Source organism: Tursiops truncatus, chromosome 13 (assembly GCF_011762595.2).
Source record: "Tursiops truncatus isolate mTurTru1 chromosome 13, mTurTru1.mat.Y, whole genome shotgun sequence".
NCBI lineage: Eukaryota > Metazoa > Chordata > Mammalia > Artiodactyla > Delphinidae > Tursiops > Tursiops truncatus.
Genome location: NC_047046.1, coordinates 22,173,325 through 22,195,809, shown reverse-complemented (window position 1 = coordinate 22,195,809; position 22,485 = coordinate 22,173,325). Strand labels below are relative to the sequence as shown.

Genomic DNA, 22,485 nt, shown 5'->3' with positions numbered 1-22,485 from the left:
TTTCCTCAGCTAAGAAAAATGAGGTGGGTGGTGCCGGTGAGGGAGGAGCAATGACACTGGTGACAGTTCCTGCCTAGCAAGTGCCTTCTCTGAGGCAGATACGGATCATGCTAGATGCTTTGCATCTACCTCTCACAACAGCCCTGTTATGTAGGTCTCTGTGCCGGGATCCCCAGGACCACCCCCCCCCCCACACACACACACACACACTTAGAGATTCACTAGAAGGACTCACAGGAGACAGCATATCATTGTTTTCATAGCTGAGGTTTATCATCGACCTCGTAGGGCTGCACAGCTGGATCATGAGGGAGAAAGACAGGTGGAGTCTGGAGGAATCCTCGTGCAGGCTTCCCATGGGGGGTCACACAGAGCATGTTCCTCCCCCAGCGACAGTGCAGCAGCATGTGTGTAATGTTTCTGCCCAGGGATGCCTGTTTGAGACTTAGCACCCTGGGTTTTTTTTGGGGGGGACGAGTCATAAAGGCACCCTCTGCCTGACACCTACCAAAATTCCAGGCTCCTAGAAGGAAAGCAGGTGTTCAGCAAAAACCATGTTGTTTATACAAACAGTCAAGGCACAGTTAACCACCTTTATCATTTAGGGAATGGTGAGAGCACTCCCAAAAGCTGAATTCCCAGATGCCAGTCCTTTCTAAGACTGGCAACTCGGGCCTGCAAAGGTAATGCTTCTGACACAGAACGCTTCCTATTTCGTGAGTGAGGAAACGGGCCTGAGGTCACCAGCTAGGATTGGAACTGAGGCCTGACTCCCAAGCCTGTTGCCTGATGCCTGTGGCCTCTTGAATGTGAACTGTTTCTTGCTCATATTCCCTCTTCCCTTCCTGGAATGTGCTTGGACACACAGGGGCCGGTCAGAACCTTGGTTGGCAGGTCCTGTGCCCAGGAGCGTGCAGCCATGGGGGCGACTACTTTCATGGATGTCAGTTTCCATGTCCGACCCCAGAAATGTCCCAGCAAACATGGAAGGGTTTTCTCACAGGGCCTGTGACTTGCTCTTTGCTCTTCGGGCAACTTGCCCACCACCAGGCCTGAGATCCTGAAGCACGAGATGAAGGTGTTCTTTGTGAAGTACAATGACCCCATCTACGTGAAGCTGGAGAAGCTGGACATCATGATCCGCCTGGCCTCCCAGGCCAACATCGCCCAGGTCAGCAGAGGGTGGTGCCCAGCGCACCGGGCTCTGTGAGCAAGCTCTCCACAAATGAATGTTAACTGATATTTTTGTGATTAAAGAGTTTGTTCTCTCTGTTATTACTTCACATCCATTGAAGTGGTAGTTAGGTGGATATGTTAGCTAGATCAACCAAACTAAGGATTGTCCATCCCTGCCAACTAGTCCTTCCTGTTTTCCTCTTGGGGCACCTGTGACAGCTCTCTCCCTCCCTTGGAACTTCCACTTCGAACAGGAGGCAGAATCCCACCCTTCTAGGGGTGTGTGCATACCCACAGCCCAGGGGTGTTCCAGGAGGTTGCCCTGCCAGATCCCCCCAACTGCATCTTTGGGCCACAGGTGTTGGCGGAGTTGAAAGAGTACGCTACAGAGGTGGATGTGGACTTTGTACGGAAGGCTGTGCGAGCCATTGGCCGTTGCGCCATCAAGGTGGAGGTGAGGCTCTGAGACTCTGTCCTTGGCGGGGGGAAGGAGGAAAGGAAAGGAAGCTGAAACCAGGAAACCAGTCTGATTCCAGCAGAATCTGCCAGCTGCTCATGGTCCAGGAAGGCCTGAGGGTCACAACTGGAGCCCCCAAGGTACCCACGGTACAGATTTGGTTGGGCTCCTTCTCATCTGTAATCTCCCGTGGGCCTCTGAGTTGCTGCAGGTGAAATTAGCCCATCATCGTCAGGGGTCTCCTGCAGCATTAGCTAAGACAGTGTGGCAGCCCAAGCTGGTGGTGGCCCTGGTAGACTTAGCTTTCACTTTGTGGAGCTTTGGGGCAGGGGCTCTGCCTATTGGACGTTTTGGCAGATATCATGATTCAGCTGTCCATGTGCCCTTATCTTCAAATTCCCAAGGGTCATTCAGACCCCTGTGTCCTGGCACTTCATCCCTCCCATTCTTTGCCTCTGGAGAGGTTCCTTGATCACTGATCTGACTCTCCTTAAATGGGTCTCCTGGAGGCTAGGGGATCTGGGACAGCTGGTCACTTTAGCCCAGCCCCTTGAGACGTTTTCCATTTGGCACCCGTGATGGCAGTCTGAGAAATCTCTCCCATAGAGCCTAGTGCAGCGTGTTGGAGTAGAGGGGTGTGGGGAGGGCTGGTCCAAGCAGAGACCTCCTAAATGCTTCTGGTCACGGGAGCCCATTTTGTGGAACAAGTAGAAGTGAAACCCTGCTCTCAGGGCTTGGCCTAGAAGAGCTCCAAAGACCCTCCCTGCTCTCAGAAGCTCTACTGGCCTTCTCCTCAGTCTAATTCTATCTCCCTGTGTCCCTGCCATCCCAGGACCATCATTTTGTACTCATTCTCCCACCTGTTACCTGCAGAGAGGGTTCTCCTGTTTTCCTGCTGTGAAAAGGAAGGTGGGCAAGGTGTGACTGAGCCCTTGACCAAGGCATGTTGGTCAGAGGTTCTGCTGGAAGTGGGTGCAAGGCCTTGCCCACACTCTCCTCTTCCCACACAGCAATCTGCCGAGCGCTGCGTGAGCACACTGCTCGATCTCATCCAAACCAAGGTCAACTACGTGGTCCAGGAAGCCATCGTGGTCATCAAGGACATCTTCCGCAAGTACCCCAACAAGTATGTGGCTGCCCCCCCGCCCCATGAGGGTGTTGTGGCTCTGCCAGGGATGGGCTGGTGGGGAGGAAAAGCAAGGAGGAGCCTCTCCCTCTTCCTTATTTTTCTGCCGTAAACAGCATTCTCAAAAGAAACCCTTTATTTTTTGCTTATTTCTCCTGAGCCGACCCTGCTCTGCTCCCCAGGCCCAAATAAGAACTGAAATGTAAAGGATAAAACTCAAATCCTGTTACTTGCCAGCCTCTCGGGCTCTTGTGGGACAGCTGCCCGTCTCTGTTGGCCCCTCCCGGGCCTCCCCTGGGTGGCCCGGGCTCCCTCAGTGCTCACGTGCCGGCCGTGCCCTGGTCTCCAGGTATGAGAGCGTGATCGCCACGCTGTGCGAGAACCTGGATTCCCTGGACGAGCCTGAGGCCCGGGCCGCCATGATCTGGATAGTGGGCGAGTACGCCGAGCGGATAGACAACGCGGATGAGCTGCTCGAGAGCTTCCTAGAGGGCTTCCATGACGAGAGCACCCAGGTGAGATGTTGGGTGGCCGACTTGGGCATGGCCAGCAGCTCAGCACCTGCGGTCCCTCCTGCCGTGAAACCCTCCTCTCAGCCAGGAGGCCTCAGGGCCCTGCCCCTCCTAAAACTGCACTGACGGTGCAGACAGACACAGGAGTGCTGTATGGGTGACAGGTGTGGCTCCTTGCCTCCCACACTGCGGTACCTAAGGGGGACATGTGAGGACACTCTGTGGTGGTGGCTATTGAAGACTGCAAAAGTTTCTGGTTTTGTTTTAATTTTGTATTTATGTTTGGATAGGTATAGTACATTGACTTGGTTCAAAATTGAAAAGACACAAAAGGTTATATAGTGAAAATTCTGTTTCCTACCACTTTCCTGGTCACAAGTTCTCCTGGAGAACACCATGTTATTTATTGGTTTCTGGCGGGTACTTCCAGAGAGAGAGTTTAGGAACACACCAGCCAGTTCCTCTACAGAGACATGAATAGTCAATTTTCATCGTTTGTGGTACTTATATTACATAAAGTCAAACACTGATTTAGTAAGTGCTAAACCATTGCTTCCAGGAGAAATATAGAGTTGGGTTCCTACAAACCCCAGTCACAGCATTTTTATCAGCTGGTCAAGGTAAACCTTGTTTTATGTGTGTCTCTGTTTAGAGACACCTTATTTATTAATATATTACTGTTGATTCATTAGCATTGAACTCATAGCCAGCAGCACTGTAACTCATGCCTGAACAAAGCTCATCTAACACATGTATTTTCTCTAAAAGGCACATCACAGCCTTCTTGCGCTTAGGAACACCAGATAGCGCTTTAGCACTACACTGGGGGTGGGATGGGGGCATTTTAAACAGCAAAATCACCAACAAAAAGCACCAAAATGTGAAAGACATGGCACTAAGTAGACTGTGAAGAAGTCACTTGTTTACAGTATGAGAGTTGAGACAGACGGCAGGGCACCGCCTCACTCGACCTCAGCTGGGAATGTGTACTTCAGGCAACTCGATTTTTTCACTGCTGTGCATGTCTGTGAATGACCGTGAAAACGCCACAAGCACTGATTTCAGGGTCACCAGTAAATTTTAGCAAGCAGACAAATTTGCAGATGTGTCCTCTGTGAATAATGAGGATCAACTATATATATATATATATATATATATATATTTATTTCTCACTTTTTAAAAATATTTATTTATTTATTTTTGGCTGTGTTGGGTCTTCACTGCTGTGCACGGGCTTTCTCTAGTTGTGGCGAGCAGGGGCTACTATTCGTTGCAGCGTGCAGGCTTCTCATTGCAGTGGCTTCTCTTGTTGCAGAGCACAGGCTCTAGGCACACAGGCTTCAGTAGTTGTGCTACACAGGCTCAGTAGTTGTGGCTTGCGGGCTCTAGAGCGCAGGCTCAGTAGTTGTGGCACACGGGCTTAGTTGCTCCGTGGCATGTGGGATCTTCCCAGACCAGGGCTCAAACCCGTGTCCCCTGCATTGGCAGGCGGATTCTTAACCACTGCGCCACCAGGAAAGTCCCCTCACTTATTTTTAAATACTGATAGTAAACTATACAAATTGAAACTGATCAGTACCTTTCATTTTTCCCTTAAAAATACATTGGAAGGCCATGCCATTATTAATTATTAATTTGTGCCATTATTAATTTACAATTTCAGAGGAGTCCTTCATGCAGAAGGACCATGTTTGTTTAACCAGCCTCCCCTGACGGATATTTAGGTGTCCAACCTTCTGCTCTTTTAAACAGTACTGCTGTGAATAACCTGTGGAAAGCACACCTGCATGTGCAGCTGGAGGGTGAATTCTTAGAAGCACGATGCTAGGTAGAAGGGCCTGTGCATTGCAGGTTCAGGTTGCTGTAGCAGATTTCCCTTGGTGTGGAGATTGTTCTGGTTTACACTCCTGTCTCAGAGGTGGGAGAGTCCTCTCCTTGCCTCCTTTGCCAGCCTAGTGCATGCTCAGACTTTATTTTTGCCTATCTGATTGATAACAAATGGTACCTTGGTATAGTTTTGTTTGCATTTCTGTTTTGAGTGGGGTTGAACATCTGTACATTTGTATTCCCTCTTACGTGAACTGTGCTCATGCACGTGGGGCCTTTAAAATGTCTGTGAGCACAGAAATCTTAGCTGCCCAGCTGGCGCAGTGGAACCCAGTGGATCAGACTTTGGACCTTGAATCGGAGATACCAGAGTCCAAACCCCTCTTCTGCCCCTTCCTGGCTTGCTGCCTTTATGCTAACCCTTTACCTGTCTGAGCCTCAGTTTCCTCATTTACAAAATGAGAGTCATAAGACTTTCCCTCATCCTGTGCTGTGAAAGTTAAATGGGATGCTTTGTGTAATGTCCCTAACACGTGCGCAGCCCCTAAATTAGAAGCACTCATTAATGGTGGTGTCAGTGTTGGTCGGAATTGGTTTAAAAGCACACTTGTCCAGGCAGAAAACGGGACCTTTAGGTTCCTGTAGCTGAGTCCAAGGAGCGTTCTCTCTTCTGCACCCCTGGGTGAAGGTGCGTGGGTGGTGGCAGTGGGGCTGTCTCTGCCTTCCTTGGGTGGCATTGCCCTTGGGCAGGCTCCCCACCAGTGAAGCTTGCGAGGTGTCAGTGCTTCCAGGCTACGTCCTTCTCACTTAGCAACCCCGTAACTGCCTTCCCCTCAGTGGTTCCAGCAACAGTTCAGGCCTGTTTGCATTACCCTGAGCCAGTCCCTGTCTCCGTGGATTGAGAGGGCCAGAGAGAAGGACAGTTCTCTGAGGGAAAGCCAGCGTTTCAAAGCCAGAAGATCGAATGGATGCTGGGTGGGAAAAACAACAGGTGTCTGTCACAAAATAATAATAGTAATTCTCACCGACTCCCACTGCCACCTGCCATGTCCAGCTGGCAGCCTGCCCCAGGGCTGCCTCCACTTCCACCGCACCAGCCTCCCTCCCTTGTCAGAGAAGCAAAGCCCAGTCTGGGCTGGTTTCTGCTCCTGTAGTCAGGTCCTGCTGGGATGACTGCAGAGGATGCCCTGTGGAGGTGTTTCTGCCTGTGGCTCCTCCCCCATTGTAGGGTCTGGAGCGTTCAACCCGCCAAGCCCATTTCCTCATCTCTGGCACAGGGTTCCTGCAAAGCTTATTGGATGTTGTGTGTAAACTGCCCGCTCCAGTGCTCAGCAAACAGTAGTTGGGTGGTGGTGGTGTTTTAATTAGATGGCCTGTTTCCTTTGCCTCCTGGGTTCACAGCACAGTTCAGAGCTTTTATAAGAATACTTAATGCTTTGCAGTTTGGGAACTTATTTATTTTTGGCTGCATTGGGTCTTCATTGCTGCGCGGGCTTTCTCTAAGTTGCGGCGAGCAGGGGCTTCTTATTACGGTGGCTTCTCTTGTTGCAGACCGCGGGCTCAGTAGTTGTGGCGCACGGGCTTAGTTGCTCTGCGGCATGTGGGATCTTCCCGGACCAGGGCTCAAACCTGTGTCCCCTGCATTGGCAGGCAGATTCTTAACCACTGCGTCACCAGGGAAGTCCTAGGAACTTACTTTAGATTGTCTCTTTGAGCCCCCTTGTCCTGGCTCCTAAGCCTCTCCAGCCGTGGACAGGGAGCGCTGCGTCTGGCCTGTCTGAGGGCAGGGGCAGCGGCATCTTGGCAGGGGGACTGCCCGGACCTGCAGGCTAACGGGAGCCTCAGTGTGTGTGTGGGGAGACGAGGTAGGGAGCTGAGGCGGCCCTGTTCCCAGGCAGCACTGCAGACCCGACAGTGATGAATGAGCGCTGGCAGCCAGCTGCCCGGGATTGGGGAGAACTTGGTAAAGAGTCCCTGTGTGGCAGTTGTGGTGACGTTGACGACGATGACAGCTGTTGTGCATTGAGCAGAGGACACAGTTCTTTCCGTTTGTTGTCTCATTGACTCTTCCCATCAACTCTGTGAGGTGGTGCCTCTATTTTATAGATGAGGAAACAGACTCAGAAGTTAAATGGCTCGTCCAGGGTCACCAGCTGGGAAGGCATAGAATCAGAGTTCAAATGAGGTGTGATCTAACTCTGGCTCCAAGTAAGCTGCCATAGATTGGTCTTCAGAGCTCACAAGGACCCCCTGAGGTAGGCCACACATCTCCCTCAACGACTGAGGGTAAGTGGCTTTCTCTAGGCTACCCAGCCAGCGACTCGAGCCAGGTCTGGAAGCCAGTCCCCGAGCCACCTCCTGCCTTGGACACAGCTAGCCTGCTCCTCTGCCATTGGCCCATGTGTCACCAAATTGCAGGGACTCTGGATGCTTAGTCCCAGAAACAGACTGCATCCCCTCAATCCTGCATACCAGGGCAGCTAAGCCATTTGTTTTTGTAAGTGCCCTCCTACCGGACAGGCCCAGGAGGTTCAGCCAGCCCTGTTGCCACCCTTCTGCCGCAGGCCTGTCCCTAGCACAGTCTGGGGAGCCTCAGGCTGTCCTCTTGTCCCAGGACTGACAAAATGCGATGGGGCTAAGGAAGGTCTATGCACAGAATTGTTCTTTCAGAGGTGTGTTTTTAGTCAGCAGGTTTTTCCTAAGTGCCCGTTACACACCAGGCACTAGAATGAACAATAGCCAGGGATGCAGCAGTGACAGACACGATCCCTGACCTCAAGGGGATCTCTCCATAGGGCTTCCCAGTGGCTGGAAAGCATCTCCAGTACTGTGGGGTGGTGCCAGTGAGGGGGACAGGAGGCTACAGAAGTGGGGAGGGGGCACAGGAGGTACGTTCAGGTGAAGACAGTGGCAGGTGAGAGGTGGGGCTGGTGGGGGCGGGGCAGGAATGGTTCCCGTCCTCTAGTGGAAGCACAGTTCCTCACAACAGGCTGACTGTGGGCCCTGCTGCCCCAGTCTGCTGGGCATCCCTGGCACCTGTTGCACTTGTTGGCAGATGGTCTTTAATAAGCATACCAGGCACATGTGTTGCCTCCCCGTAAGCTGCGGGCTCCTGAAGGCTGTGAGGCCTGGAGCCCTGATGGGTTTCTGGGACCCTAGCACTGGGCAGCAGCCCCCACCTGCCTGGGGTTGCCAGATAGCACTGTGGGCAGCTCCTTCCTGAGCGGTCGGGCGAAGGTCCAGGCTTCTCAGCACTACCTCTCCCCTGCTGGACTTGGCCTGTTTGTGTGGCCAACCCCAAACCCCGGAAAGCTGTTCTCAGCCTTTGAACATCGTTTTACCTCTCTGAGGTCCTCACCTGGTTTCCTACTGTCCCCACAAGAAGCTTACACTCCTTCCTCGCCTCCTCTCTGTCTTCCTGCAGGTCCAGCTGCAGCTGCTGACAGCCATCGTGAAACTCTTTCTGAAGAAGCCGACAGAGACTCAGGAGCTGGTGCAGCAGGTCCTCAGCTTGGCCACTCAGGTGGGTGCGCAGCCTGCCTGATGTGCCCAGCACAGCCCTTGTTCCACGGAGGGAGCTTCAGTCCAAGGAGCCAGACCTGGGTGGTCCTGCCCCTAAAACTGGCACCACTGGGATTTGGTCCCAGAGCATTCCAGGATCCCTGCTCAAGGAGCTCAGTCACAATCAAATAGAGGTGGGGCAGGGGCAGGTGGTGACTGAGCCAGACCATACATGAGAGAGGAGAGGGAAGTCCCTGAGAACCGGGAGGGCAGACGGTGGAGGACGCAGGGAACGGAGGCAGGAGCGGGCTGGGGGGAAACCGGGGGACTGGGCCACATCTATTCAGGCGGTTTACAGGTGTGCTCCCGCCAGTGCTCAGGTTGCCATCATCAGTCACCCTGTGATCCCCTCCATGTCGTGGGACTACGGATGGGGCTCCCCCTTCCCCTCACCTGGTTGCTCCGAGTTTCACTGGCTTCTCGTCACCTCCCAGGACTCAGACAACCCGGACCTGCGAGACCGTGGCTACATCTACTGGCGCCTGCTCTCCACGGACCCCGTGGCTGCCAAGGAGGTGGTGCTGGCGGAGAAGCCGCTCATCTCGGAGGAGACAGACCTCATCGAGCCGACGCTGCTGGACGAGCTCATCTGCTACATCGGCACCCTGGCCTCCGTCTACCACAAGCCGCCCAGTGCCTTTGTGGAGGGGGGCCGGGGCGTCGTGCACAAGAGCCTGCCGCCCCGCACCGCCTCGTGAGTACCAGGGGCCACTCGCTGGCCTGAGCCTCCCCATCTGCTTCCTCGGTTCAGTAGCACAAGCACTCGGGCCTGAGTCTGAGCAAAATTACGATTCTAGCAACTTTTTAGTGAATGCTTACTACATACCAGGTATTGACTCGGTGACAACAGCTCTGAGAGATGTCCCCTCTTAAGAGATGGGGACAAGAGGCATAGAGAGCTTGAGTGCCTGGTGCAGCATCCCAGGCAGCAGAGCTGGGCTCAGACTCGATTCTGCCTGACTCCAGAGCCCCGTTCCTCTCGCCTTCCTGCTCTGCGGCTCCCAGGGTTGTTGGCCTGGTTGTCCAGTCCTCTGGGGACCAGCACCCGCTCTTCTCTTTAGAGTGGGCTGAGTGAGGGGAATACAGATGGCCCTCCCTTCCCTCAGCCCGTGAAGCTGGATCTCTCGGAGAGCCAACATGATGGATCAGGCGTCGGAAGGCGGAGGAAGGGGGAATATAGACAGGCTTCTGGGACAGTGAGGAGACCCAGGTGCCTCTCCTGAGGGTGGATCCTGGAGACTGGGGGCTCTGGCCTCCCTGAGATAGCCTGACCCCCCACCCTGCTGAGCCTCTTTCCCTGTCCTGACAGGAGTGAGAGCACAGAGAGCCCGGAGACGGCCCCTGCTGGAGCGCCCCCTGGCGAGCAGCTGGATGTCATCCCCACCCAGGGCGACCTGCTGGGCGACCTCCTCAACCTGGACCTTGGCCCTCCGGTGAGTGGCCCACCCCTGGCCACCTCCTCGGTGCAGATGGGAGCTGTGGACCTTCTCGGCAGCGGCCTCGACAGCCTGGTATGTCCTGGGGCCCCCTCTGGATGAGGTTGATAGTGATCTCTGGAGGACCGATCGTTGAACGCCCTCTCTGCCAGACGCCAGCCAAGGGCTTCAGGCACATTTGCCTGCGAAGGTGATCATGTAGCTCCTTACACATCGGTGAGAGACTGAGGCTTAAAGAGGTCAGGTGACCTTCCTTCCAAAGAGAACACAGCTGCTAAGTGGCAGACACAGGATTTAGCCCCTTGCCGGGCTGCTGAACCCCAAGAGACCTGGAGCAGTGTAGGGCCTGTCTTAGCCCCTTCCCCTGAGTCTGGCACCTCGGCCCTGTAAGCCATACCTGCATCCACTTACCCCACATGCTGCACTGGTTGGGGGTAGCAGCCCAGCAGGCCTGAGAGAGGCCCATGAGAGGTCAGGGACAGTCCCTCTTCCCCTGTGAAAGGGGGTGGTAAGACTGGTCTGGGTGTTTCCCTGGGATTTCTTCAGGCAGCTGGTAGAGCCGGGTGGAGGGGGCAGTGGGGCCCTTGTCACTTGGCTATGCCTGTCTCAGGTCCCCAAGGCCACAGCATAGGAAAGGGTAGGAAGGACGAGGGTGGTCAAGTGAGGCCAGTGGGTCATGCCCTTCGTAGAGACAATGTGGGCCCCTCATAGGCCCGGCACAGCTTCACACCAGGCCCCTTTTGGGTGGAGCAGCAATGACTAATTTTCTCCCTCTTTCCCTCTCTTTCTTATCTCTCTGTGTCTTCTTTCCTGGCTTTTCTCTCTGCATGTGGCTGCCTGTTCTCTTCACCCTGCCTGCTTCTGCTTGGAGATGGGGGATGAGCCTGAAGGGGTATGGTTCAACCCTTGTGCCACCAACCCTGCTGCTCCTAGATCGCGCCCCCAGCATCCCAAGGGTCGGGTGATGTCAAAGCAGTTCCTCCCTGCTAGCCCTGGCCTCTGTCCAGTGTCCTGGCATCCTCCGCATTGACTGCCCAGCATCCAGCTGCCCTTGGGCCCCCATGTCCATTAATTCCTCAGCCCATCCTCACTACCCTACAATGAAGTTGCCTTGTCATCCTGAGGCTCGCCGGCCCTCTCAGTCCCCACAACCCCTCTCTGACATCCTGGGGTGCGTGCTGTCATCTGCTGAGCACAGCCCCCTCACAGCATTGTGTCTCAAGTACCCCTTTATCCATGGGCTGTTAGTTTGTGAGTGTCCCCAGCCCTTTCCCTCAGGGCCTGCGGAGCACGGGAGGGCTCGGCCTCTCCTCTCCACCCACCTCACTCTGTCTTGTTTCTGCAACTTAGAGTTGATGTGATTGCAGCCCTGCAATACCCCCTCCTGGCCTGCCCCCCTGTTTTCTAAAGGGCCAGGTGGCCACACTCATCCTGGGGCCCTGATGTCCCTGCCTTTGATGCCTGCCTTTGACCTGTTTCCCTTCCTTTCTAGATCGGGGCCTCCAACTTCGTGTCACCCCCAGCAGCAGCAGTACCAGCCAACCTAGGAGCACCCATGGGCAGTGGCCTGAGTGACCTCTTTGACCTGACCAGTGGCGTGGGCACCTTATCAGGATCATATGTGGCTCCCAAAGCAGTAAGTGCCATGGCTTCTCTCGTGGCAGGACGTGTGGCTCCTTAAGTGGCCCACTGTGTGAGATCGGCCCTGGCCGGCCAGGATGGGCTCCTGGAGCAGCAGTTGGCCAGCACGATGCTGAGGGCAGCAGGGAGCACAGGGAAGGGATGCTAAGTCAGGCGTGGAGGCCTGGGGAAGGCTTCACAGAGGGTGGTGTTGCTGGAGCTCAGGCCTTCAGATCAAGTCAGAATTAGCAAGGCAAAAATGGGGAGCGGGCTCCAGGCCCAGAGTTGAGGGAAAGCCCACACCTTCCAGAAAACTGGCAAAAGTCCCATCTAGTTGGGTCAGTGGTTCTCAGTGCTGTCCTACCCAATGCTCCTAATTGATAACAGGGGTTTTTTAATGCCCCCTCCTTTCATAATAAATGAGATCTGTGGACTGTACATCCTACCTATACATATAATTTCAAAAATGGTAAGATGTTGTCATCGCATAAAAGAGACTTAAGGGCTTCCCTGGTGGCACAGTGGTTGAGAGTCCGCCTGCCGATGCAGGGGACACAGGTTCGTGCCCCGGTCCGGGAAGATCCCACATACCGCGGAGCGACTGGGCTGTGAGCCATGGCCGCTGAGCCTGCGCGTCCAGAGCCTGTGCTCCGCAACGGGAGAGGCCACAACAGTGAGAGGCCCGTGTACAGCAAAAGAAAAAAAAAAAGAGAGAGAGAGACTTAAAAAGAAGAGAGTAAAATGATGTATTTCAGTGTTGTGGAGGCTTGGGCATGCCCGCCCCAGATCTGATCACATTGTTGGGTGCTGGCAGCAGTGCAGAGTCACAGTGACACCACAGCTATAGAGAGTGTTTGTAGCTCACGTGCCATGAGTGATGTGGCCAGAGGTGCCATTAGTTTCTGAAATGGTGACTGACTTCCAGTTAAGTTCCAAACAAAACAAGAAACAGGCTTCCCTTGATTTTCACCATCATTAGTTTCCTGGAAATTTCAGGGCATGTTGAAACCATGCAGAAAATACTCAAGGGCTGCAGGACAGTGGCTCATTGTGAAGACCGTTGTCCTCAAGGCAGCATCCCTGACCCCAGCCCACTAAACACAGTGTGTCCCCCCCCCCCACCATTGCCTGCCTGGCGGTGCCTCAGAATGCCCACTGGGCCACCCAGGGCAGTACCCCTACCCCCAGACTCCTGCCTAGACCAGAGCTGAGGAGGGAGGAAGCTGGCAAGGTCGGCTGCACCAGCTTTGAGCCTTTGTTCTTGATCCTGGTGCAGCAGGAGACATTGGAAGGTTTTAAGCAGGGATGAAGCAGATTTGCACTTGATAGCGATCCTCTGGCCACCATGTGGAGGCCAGACTGGAAAGGCTAGAGCAGAAGCAAGGAGCCGGTGGGGAGACTGGCAGGAGTTGGCTGATGGCTGCCGGACAGCAAGGCACTTGTAGGGGTGGAAAGGAGGCTGGACTGGAGGCAGGCGTAGCAGGACGTGGCAGGACATGGGGCTGGCGGGGAGGGGGATTCCAGCTGGAACAGTGGGCAAGGGGCAGGATGAGGGAAGGAGAGCTGAGTTCGGGGTGTGAGAACATGTGGGCCTGGCACTAAGGAGAGCACAGTGTGGGCCAGGCTTTTAGCCTCAAGGAAGCTGCCAGAGGGGACAGATGTGGCCTGATCCCTCACGACACTCAGGTCACACACCACGTCTGCCACTTCGTTCCCAGCCAGAGCCGCTCTCTATTCCAAGGTCCCCTCCCCAAAGCAAGACACAGCAGGGCTTCAGGGGCACAGGGACATCTCCCTCATGACTGGGGAGCTATGAGCCAGCACCTGCCCTGCCCTGCCCACTACACCACAGTGGTGGCCAGAGCCCCCAGCCAGGATTCCTGGCAGGATCTGGGCCTGAGGGGCCCCCAGCAGACGGCAAGTCTAGTGCTGGCAACTACACACTTCCGTGCCGGGTACTGCATGAACATGGCATGGCCACCATCCCACTAAGTCCTCCCAGCAGCCTTATGATGCTGTTATTCCCATTTTTGCAATTGAGAAATCTGATTGCTTTTTCCTAAGGTCACATAGCTGGTAAGTGACAGAGTCTGGAACTAATGTAGGGCTGTGGCACCAAAGCCTCTGCCCCCAACCCTTATGCGATCTTTTTGTTTTTCTTTAAAGATTTAATTTCATTTATTTTTGGCTGCATTGGGTCTTCGTTGCTGTGCACAGGCTTTCTCTAGATGTGGTGAGCGGGGGCTACTCTTCGTTGTGGTGTGAGGGCTTCTTTTTGCAGTGGCTTCTCTTGTTGCACAGCACGGGCTCTAGGTGCGCGGGCTTCAGTAGTTGTGGCTTGCGGGCTCTAGAGCCAGGCTCAGTAGTTGTGGTTCACGGGCTTAGTTGCTCCGCAGCATGTGGGATCTTCTCGGACCAGGGCTCGAACCCGTGTCCCCTGCATTGGCAGGCGGATTCTTAACCACTGCGCCACCAGGGAGGTCCCCCTTATGTGATCTTAAAGTGTTTAAGGACCTCAGTGTGCCTATCTTAATGTCAGGGGTTGTCAGAATCAGCTGGCCCTCAGGGAGCTTGCCCTCTACATGTGGGTTCATTTTAACAGGTATTATCACTGCTTTGTCTTAGTGGAGGGCCAGATGAGAGTACCAACTGGAAGGAGAGGTGAGGGGATCCCAGGTTAGGAGTAATCAGAGCAGGCTGCCTGGAGGAGGAGTCCTTGCAACATGGGCAGGACTTTCTCCCTCCCGCTACCGTAGTCACAGGCGGGTTCTGGGATGTGGGTGTGCTCTCCCTCCAGAAGCAGTGGCTGTGCGGACTACATTTTCCTGACAGCGCTGTGACTACCTCGAATAGTTTGTCCTGCGTGCATTCCCCGCTCCTCCTGGTCAAGGGGAATGAGACTCTCTGTACAAGAACTTGGAGTTCCTCAAGCACTTGGGCCAGTGGATGCTGACAGTTCTAGACTCCATGAACCTACAATGACCAAGAGAGATGAGGTCCCCACCCTCGGCAGTCAGGATGGTGACAGTGCCAGAAAGAGCCAGTTTTGCAAGAACTTGGGAAAGGAAGCCAGGTTCCTTGGAAGGGCAGGGAGCAGGGAAGTCACCGTGGGAGCCCTCTGAGTGCTGTGTGCCAAATCACAGCTCATGGCTAAAGCCATGAGATTCTGCTCTCACAGATTTGTCTGGGGGAAGCAAAGCATGATCAGAGTTAGCAATTAGGACGGGGTTAGGGTGGGGCATGCTTTCCAAGCAGAGGGAGAACAGTGTGTGTGTGAGGACCAGAGCCCAGGGAGAGCAGGGCACCAGGCCTCGGAGGCCGTGGCAGTGGAAGCATTGCAGGATTGAGGGGGTTCAAGGGTGCTGTGATCTGATTTGCATTTTAAAAGATGGCTTTGGCTGCTGTGGAAATTGGGGATAGAAGAATTGGGCAGCTATGCGGGTGGCTGCCATCTGACCTGGGGATCTCTGATGGTGGCTCAGACGCAAGCAGTGCCTGTGGAGAGGGGAGAGCAGAGAACGTGGTGGCAGATGGGAGGAGGTGGTGTTGACAGGACCTGAGCTGCATGACTATGGGGGTCATGGGTGGGCTGAGGGCTGGTGCCCAGATGCTCTGGTTCCTGGTGTTGGCGACTTGAGAGACAGTGGGGCGTTCACTGACACAGGGCACCTGGAGAAGCTGGCCTGGGGCGGGGCTGTGAGCTGTCCTGGTGAGAATAGCAACTTGAGAGGCATTTGCGCGTCCACAGGATGGCCCCTACTGGTGTCCCTCACGGGCACAGCTTTTAATTCATGCTGTTCGCTTAGCAAACGTTCCCTGCATACCAATCTCACACGAGGCTCCGAGCCAAGGATGCAAAGACAGAAAAGCAGAGCCCTCCCCTCGAAGAGCTGTCTGGGGACCGAGAAGACAGTTTATTTGCTAAAACGTCATTGCAGCGGGAGCCTGGAGAAGGAACCTGGGGGCAGGCTTCCAGGAGGAGGTGGGCTTGAGCTGAGACTCGGATGACAAGGGCAGCCAAGCAAGCAGCAGAAGACCTGCCAGGCGAGGGGTGCTCTTAGTACTGTCCTTGGTCAGGCCAGTTTGTACAATTAAAGGCCAGCCCTGCCTTCTGCGAGGAAGGGCAGGCTGTGACAGCCAGGGAGGCCTCAGGCTCTGGCTGAGGCCCAGAGTGCCCTTGGCTCTCGACTCTCCTTGGCTCGTCAGGAGGCTGGCAGGGCCCGCTTGTCTCATCGCCTTCCTCAACCCTGCTTCTGAGTCATCCTCTGACCTCCGGAGACTCGGCTCAGCCTTGGGCACACCAAGTTCCTCCCTGCCCTGTGCTGCTCCAGCACGTGGCCACACGGCTCGGGGGTCCTGGGCAGGCTGTGCAGGAGCCTTCCTCCCTTCCTACGGTTCACATGGTCGTCCCCTGATGGTAAAGGCAGGTGTGATCAATCTGAGAGGCCCCTTTAGGTGTGAGGGAAGGGGGGGTGGGGGAAGGACCCTCACGTGGGCTATGGAGTTGGGGACATGGTGAACACCAGCCCCCTTCCCATCGTCTTCCCTGCAGGTCTGGCTCCCAGCTATGAAGGCCAAAGGATTGGAGATCTCAGGCACCTTCACCCGCCAGGTGGGCTCCATCTCCATGGACCTGCAGCTGACCAACAAGGCCTTGCAGGTCATGACCGACTTTGCCATCCAGTTCAACCGCAACAGGTGAGCTCCCTGAGGCCAGCCTGCTGAGAGCCCACGCTGGTGACTGCAGGCAGGCGCTGAGGGCTGTGGGCCTGGAGCCTCTTTCTGGTGAAGGAGGATATTCCTCACAACCACATCTCAGGCCAAAACTCTCTAAAGCAGTGATTTTTCCCCACAGTAACCTCTTTATGTGGACACCAAAGTATGAGGTGGAGGGGCAGCGCACCTCCCTTTATTTTTGCTTTCCCCCACTGCCCCGGGGGCATTTTACTGACATAATCTCCAGATCTGAGCAGCTCCTGTCTCAGGAGTCTCTAAGAAGGAGGATGGGGAGTGGGCCTGCCCCCCAGCCTCCCCCATGTGGCAGGATTAAACCACCAGACAGGGCCTCTGTGAATGGTGGCTGCTCCAGGCTCCTAACCCCTACCAGGTCCCCTTCCAGGGAAGTTCTCCTGTCTGGCACCATCAGGGTCTTCATGGACCAGGCCAGCTAGGCCAGGGCTCTCTGGGGGACCCCAGCAGCCTCTCCTGATGATCCTTCTTCCTGAGCGGCTCTAGTGATGAGCAAACTGAGCCTCTAAGAAGTTGACTGAAGGGGCTGTTTCCTCAGGGTGAGCCTGTGGGCCAGTGGTTTCCGACCCTCAGTCAGACCAGGGAGACCCTAGAGGCCACAGAAACACTCCAGTGTCTCTTACGCTCTTGGGCATCCTCCTGATTTGCTCACATGCTGCTATACCAAGAAGCAGGGCTTTTCTGAATCTCTGTGGCCATCTTATGATCTAGCCAGTTCTGGCCCAGACAGTAAAACCCAGTGTCTCGTTTGGGATGGTCACATCCCTCCTGGGAGATGGAGGTCGGTCACTGAGAGTTGGGCAGTCACAGAGTTTTCAAATTAAAAGAAGCTTAAAGCCCCCTGGTTTGTTTTGTTTTGTTTTGTTGTTTTTTCCCCTGGTTTTAAATGGAGCTCCTTGAGGGCAGGGCAGGGGCACTCTTACCTGGGCCTGCCCAGCACCTCACCCAGAGGAGAAAGAGGAACAGAGATGGGCTTCAGGCCTTCAGCTGTCCCAGATTTCTCTTCCTGTTCCTGTGGCCATTGAGGGTTGGGGAGTGGGGGTCAGGAGCTTGTCCTTCAGGCCTGGGTCTGGGCCTGGGATGAGGCCGGCTCACTGGAGAGGCTTCTCGCCAGCTGCTGCCCAGGCTCCGGAGCCCCAGGAGCCCACCTGTCCTGTGTCAGCACCTGTTCCCCCGCCACCCCCACGGGGGCTTGTCTCTCCCCAGCTTTGGCCTGGCCCCCGCCGCCCCCCTCCAGGTCCATGCGCCGCTCAGCCCCAACCAGACTGTGGAGATCTCCCTGCCTCTCAACACGGTGGGCTCAGTCATGAAGATGGAGCCTCTGAACAACCTCCAGGTATGTTCCAGGCAGGGCTTGGCACCCCAGTCCTTACCCACCTGCCCCGGGGAGGAGCCTGGGGGAACCGTCTGGGGCCTGGCTGGTGCTGGCAAAGGGCTGTCTGTGGAATCTTGCTCTTGGACACAGACTGGGGGCAGGGATGGGGAGTGGGGGAGGCTGGTGGGAGGGGGTGTTGGGCATGGCTACCGGGGAAGTCATGAGAGGGAACCTGCTCAGGTGGGCTCACAGGGAGCAGGCACTTCCTGGGGCCTTCAGGGTGTCGAGCATCAGGGACTAATCGGGGACCCCCTTGTTCCTAGGTGGCCGTAAAGAACAACATTGACGTCTTCTACTTCAGCACCTTGTACCCGCTGCACATCCTCTTTGTGGAGGATGGGAAGATGGGTGAGTCATGAGGGTGCCCCTGGGATCCCTAGAACAGATGGATTGGCTTTGCCCCACGATAGACTCCATGAGTCACCGGCTCCCCTGCAGAGTCTGGAGTGAGGGTCACAACTTCACCGGGGCCCCCAGGGTCTTATCTGGCCAGCTCTGCCCCTCAGTCTTGCCTGCAGCCTCTAGACAGTCGTCGCATGGGCCCCCCGAGGCAGGGAGCCTCGGCCATGTGTCACACCTGATGCCCATCCCCTGTGCCCCAGCTGGAACCCCTGGGAAGACTCATCCCAGCACCCATAGGGCATGGAGCGCTTTGCCCACGTCATCTCTGTCACATCAGAAGCTCTGTAACACCGCTGTGACTAATGAGCAGGGTGCTCGGCTCCAGAGCAGCAGGAGGTCGGACTTGGGTGGTAGTGGGGAGAGCTCCGAGGCCCAGAGGCAGGAACCCTGGGTCTTTTGGGAACAGCACAAGTGGCCACCCTCACAGAGCTCAGGGTTTGCTCAGGGAAGCAGGAGGGGCTGTGGCAGAGCCAGTCCTGTCCTCAGCTGCAAGGTGGCACTGCCCCCCGACCCACTTCCTGCTGAGGGTTACTGAGCGGGAGCAAAGGTGTATCAGGATCCCACCTCTACCCCTCCAGACCGGCAGATGTTCCTGGCCACGTGGAAGGACATTCCCAATGAGAACGAAGCCCAGTTCCAGATCAGAGACTGCCCCCTGAATGCGGGTAGGACTCCTGAGCCCCGCCCGCACTCCATGCTGCCCCTCGCCTGTGCCCCAGGCCTCCCCATCTCTGACTGGGGGCCTTCTGACCCCCAGAGGCCGTGAGCAGTAGGCTGCAGAGCAGCAACATCTTCACCATCGCCAAGAGGAACGTGGAGGGCCAGGACATGCTTTACCAGTCCCTCAAGCTGACCAATGGCATCTGGGTGCTGGCGGAGCTGCGCATCCAGCCCGGCAACCCCAGCTTCATGGTGAGGGCCCCCGCTCCTGCCTGCCTGCCATGGGGCCTCTGCCTTCTTGTCTGGGCAGCCTCTCCTGTTCCCCTCCTTCCCGGGCCAGGGGTCGGCCCTGATCGGGGGGCACTCTAGCCCAGCTGAGCTGGGATCCCTTTGAGCCTGGCATTGGAGGAGCATCAGAATTCTGACCTTAGAAAGCTTTCAACTCAGTCCCATCTAGTTTCTCAGATAAGACACCAAATTGGGTCTCAGAACAGTGAGTTGGACCAGAAGATTCTGTAAAATTGGGCCCTGTGAGGCGGCCCAGTTGGCCCAAGGCCCGTCTGACTGGGAAGTGGCTCCGCTGGGCCCCAGCCCTGGCCCTCCGGCTCTTCCCCACCTGAGTGTCCTCCTGGGAGGATGTGGATTCCGAGCAACTCATCCTTCCTGACCTTTGAGTCAGACCTCAGTCAGGACGTGGCTTCCCAGAGGCCAAGCTGCTGTTCCAGGCCCCAGAGAGCCCAGGCTTTGCTTCTCCCTGCACCCAAGTCTCGGGCAGGCATGACCCTCCAGAGGCTGCTCCCTGGGCTCCGCTGGTGGTGTGGGTGCAGAGGTCGGGTGGGGCCTCGGCGGTGGCTTCGGTGGTGGTAATTTCCGTCTCCCTGTGTTCGGTTGCTGCATGTCCACCTTCCCTGCTGGTGCCCGTGGTGCAGGACTTGGAGGTTAGCGGATTGCTTTTCTCTTCCTCTTCCCCTCCATCCTCCCAGCTGTACCTCGCACACCCCATCTCTTGGCCCGGCTCTCCTGAGTTGGCCTCACCCCGCTGCTCCCCAAAGCCGGGCAGACACGCATGCAGGCTGCAGGCAGGAGAATTGGCTGCCCTGTGCTCCCCAGCCTGGTGCCTTCACTTCCCACAGTCAGTGTGCACAGAGCCCTTCAGAGGAGACTGGGGCCCTGACTGCTAGAGCGCCACGTGCCCCTCCCCCTTCCCAACGGCCCCCTTCAGAGCAGTGATGTTGGCAGGAGGGGTGGCTGCGCTTGTCTCCACTGCCAGGGCTCTCCAGGCTCTTCCCACAGTTAGAGCCGAGCCAAGTCTGATGTGCCTGCTTCCTGTGCAAGAAACCAGAAAGACCACCCAGCGTCCCCATGGCCTCCCTCCTGGCCCCAAACCTCCTCCGCCCTCCATGGGCTGTGGGGGGCCTGGCAGCTCTGCAGAGTGCAGCCAGCACTGCCTGGCAGCCTCGGGCTCGTGATTCACGCTGCAGAGGGCCATGGTGGTGGGCGGACAGCAGGCATGTGGGCTGCGAGTAAATTTGGTCCCCACCCGGCTGGCTGCAGCGGCCGCCCCCTCACCTAAGCCACACAACAGCCCCAGCCACTGCTGCCACCAGGCCACGTGTGCGCACCACCCTCTCCCATCTGGTTCCCTCCTTCTCTGCCTTCCCCGCCTGTTCCTTCCCAGCCCTGGAGAGGAGCTCCGGGAATGAGCGCTCCCTGTCCCCTGACCCCTTTCTCCCTGCAGCTGTCCCTGAAGTGCCGAGCACCGGAGGTGTCCCAGCACGTGTACCAGGCCTATGAGACCATCCTCAAGAACTGAGGCCCCGTCCAGCATCCGCTCCAGCCTTCCACCAGCCGCGTCAAGGAGCCCCCTGGGAGGTGGCAGCACCTCCTTCTCCCGGGAGGGACCGGGCGAGGCTCCTGGCACCCACAGGCTTCCCTGGTCCTGACAGTAGGGCCTGCCTGGGTCCTCAGGATACTCGCGTGCTTGAGACCCCCCTCTTTCCATTGCTGCTGACGTTTAGCGTCAGGTGAGGAGGGGACCAAAGGAGCCAGAGCGGCACAAGAGCTGGACGGGGAGATCCAGGGTTCTTCTCTTGCTTTTCCCGGCACCTGAGGGCGAGCACGCAGTTCCCTCCTCGGTTCCCAGCCCAGGAAGCCCCCTGCCCCAGTCTCTCTTGGGCTGGTGTTAGTCTCTCTTGGTGGTGCCCTCCTCACCGCCTCTCTCTTGGGATGGACCCTGGCAGGCATCCTGGCGTGTGTGGAGGGTCCACTGGGTACCAGGAGAGCTGCTCTGTCAGGGCCTGGGGCTCCCAGGGCCTACAACCCCACCCTCCCGAGCACTGAGCCACTCGGGGAAGACCATGTGGAAGCTCCCAGAGCCCCCCCGGGCTCTTGCTCCCCTGGCAGACACGCCCGCCCGCTCCCCCTCTTGCCCGCGAGGACGGTCTCTGCCTCTGATACATTCCTCGATGTGTCCAGGGTTCCTGGAGCGGAGACACGGCTGAGAGGTGGGGCATGTGGGCGAGCGTGGTGCATCCTGTCTGGGGTTTCTCCTTAGCATCTGCTGCCCCCCTCCTGGCCTCCTTCAGTTGTGTCTGACAGAGCATTAGGTTTTCCTGTTACTGCTGTTTAATAATAAAGAAAGATTCTGCTTTTGGCAATCACGGACACTTTTTTCCTCTTCCACCAAATGTCAGAATTAAAAACTGCTTCCAAGTGGTTGAGGATGGTTTTCTTGAGCCCTGCAGTAACGATGTCTAATATATATAAATAGAGACTATATATTGTATGTTTACTCTTATTTTCAAAAAGAGAAAGTGAATAAAAATGATGACATCAAGTGTGTCCCTGGCCAGTGTGTCAGGTCCTGAGGCTCTTCTGGGCAGGGTCCTGGATCTCCTGGGGTCCAGGGTCAAGGGCTTGAGCTGTGTCAGCCCCTGCCTAGCCCTGCTGACAGTACCTTTCCCTCTCTTGTCCTTGGAAACTGCCTGCTGAGGCCTGCTGGTCTCCCAGCACCTCTCCCACCCTTGACCCCAGCTCCACCCGAGCCCATGCCGTCTTGCCTTTAGATGCTGGGAGGGCCGAGTGCATCTTGGTTTTCCTCAGCTCCTGGGAGCGGCAGGGAGGCCCAGCACCAGGCCTGTCTGGGCGGGCTGTTCCTCGCCCTGCATCTGCAGTGGCCTCCCCAGCCACCACCAGGGACACCTCATGTGGCCCCAGTTCTGGCACTGGCCTGGCTCCCGGGGTGGGGAGGGAGGTGGGGGGACTCTGGGCAGGGCTCTGTGGGCAGAGCTGCCAGTGGGTTCTCAGTGCCTCATGGCTGGTGGGCCCTCAGCCCCTTCTTGCCATGGCCACTCCCTGCACCCTGCCCATGCTGGACACACTGCTGTAGGCATTGGCAGGGGCACCTGGCCTTCCACTGCCCCACCTCTGACCCCTGGGGTGTCACCATACTGCCCTGGGACCCCAGAGTCTAGAACCAACCAAGGCCCCTGACCGTACAACCCCAGTTCTCGCCTCATCTGAAAGTCCCCAGCTCAGAAGGCCACACACAAACGCAGCTGGAGTCCCCTCCGTCTGTGGACTCA

At 56.5% G+C, this 22,485-nt stretch overlaps 1 protein-coding gene and 1 non-coding gene across 4 annotated transcripts in view; both read left to right on the top strand.

The window, feature by feature from the left end:
• The window catches only part of AP1B1 (adaptor related protein complex 1 subunit beta 1), a 53,226-nt gene extending 31,668 nt beyond the window's left edge, over nt 1-21,558 (top strand). For 2 of the 3 annotated variants that reach the window (XM_033837144.2, XM_073790273.1), the window contains 14 exons: nt 1,051-1,171; nt 1,535-1,630; nt 2,644-2,759; nt 3,109-3,274; nt 8,523-8,621; nt 9,094-9,353; nt 9,969-10,170; nt 11,588-11,731; nt 16,268-16,413; nt 17,671-17,800; nt 18,103-18,187; nt 18,820-18,906; nt 18,999-19,153; nt 20,640-21,558. In XM_033837144.2, coding sequence (XP_033693035.1) covers nt 1,051-1,171; nt 1,535-1,630; nt 2,644-2,759; nt 3,109-3,274; nt 8,523-8,621; nt 9,094-9,353; nt 9,969-10,170; nt 11,588-11,731; nt 16,268-16,413; nt 17,671-17,800; nt 18,103-18,187; nt 18,820-18,906; nt 18,999-19,153; nt 20,640-20,714 — 1,882 coding nt within the window. In that variant the 3' untranslated portion in view covers nt 20,715-21,558. The remainder of the gene's footprint in view (nt 1-1,050; nt 1,172-1,534; nt 1,631-2,643; nt 2,760-3,108; nt 3,275-8,522; nt 8,622-9,093; nt 9,354-9,968; nt 10,171-11,587; nt 11,732-16,267; nt 16,414-17,670; nt 17,801-18,102; nt 18,188-18,819; nt 18,907-18,998; nt 19,154-20,639) is intronic. The other variant, XM_033837145.2, reaches the window with a different exon arrangement.
• Nucleotides 16,904-17,000, top strand: LOC117307745 (small nucleolar RNA SNORD125). The gene has a single exon (XR_004521626.1). It is a non-coding gene; the product is annotated as a small nucleolar RNA SNORD125 (small nucleolar RNA).
• Nucleotides 21,559-22,485: the final 927 nt, after the last annotated feature.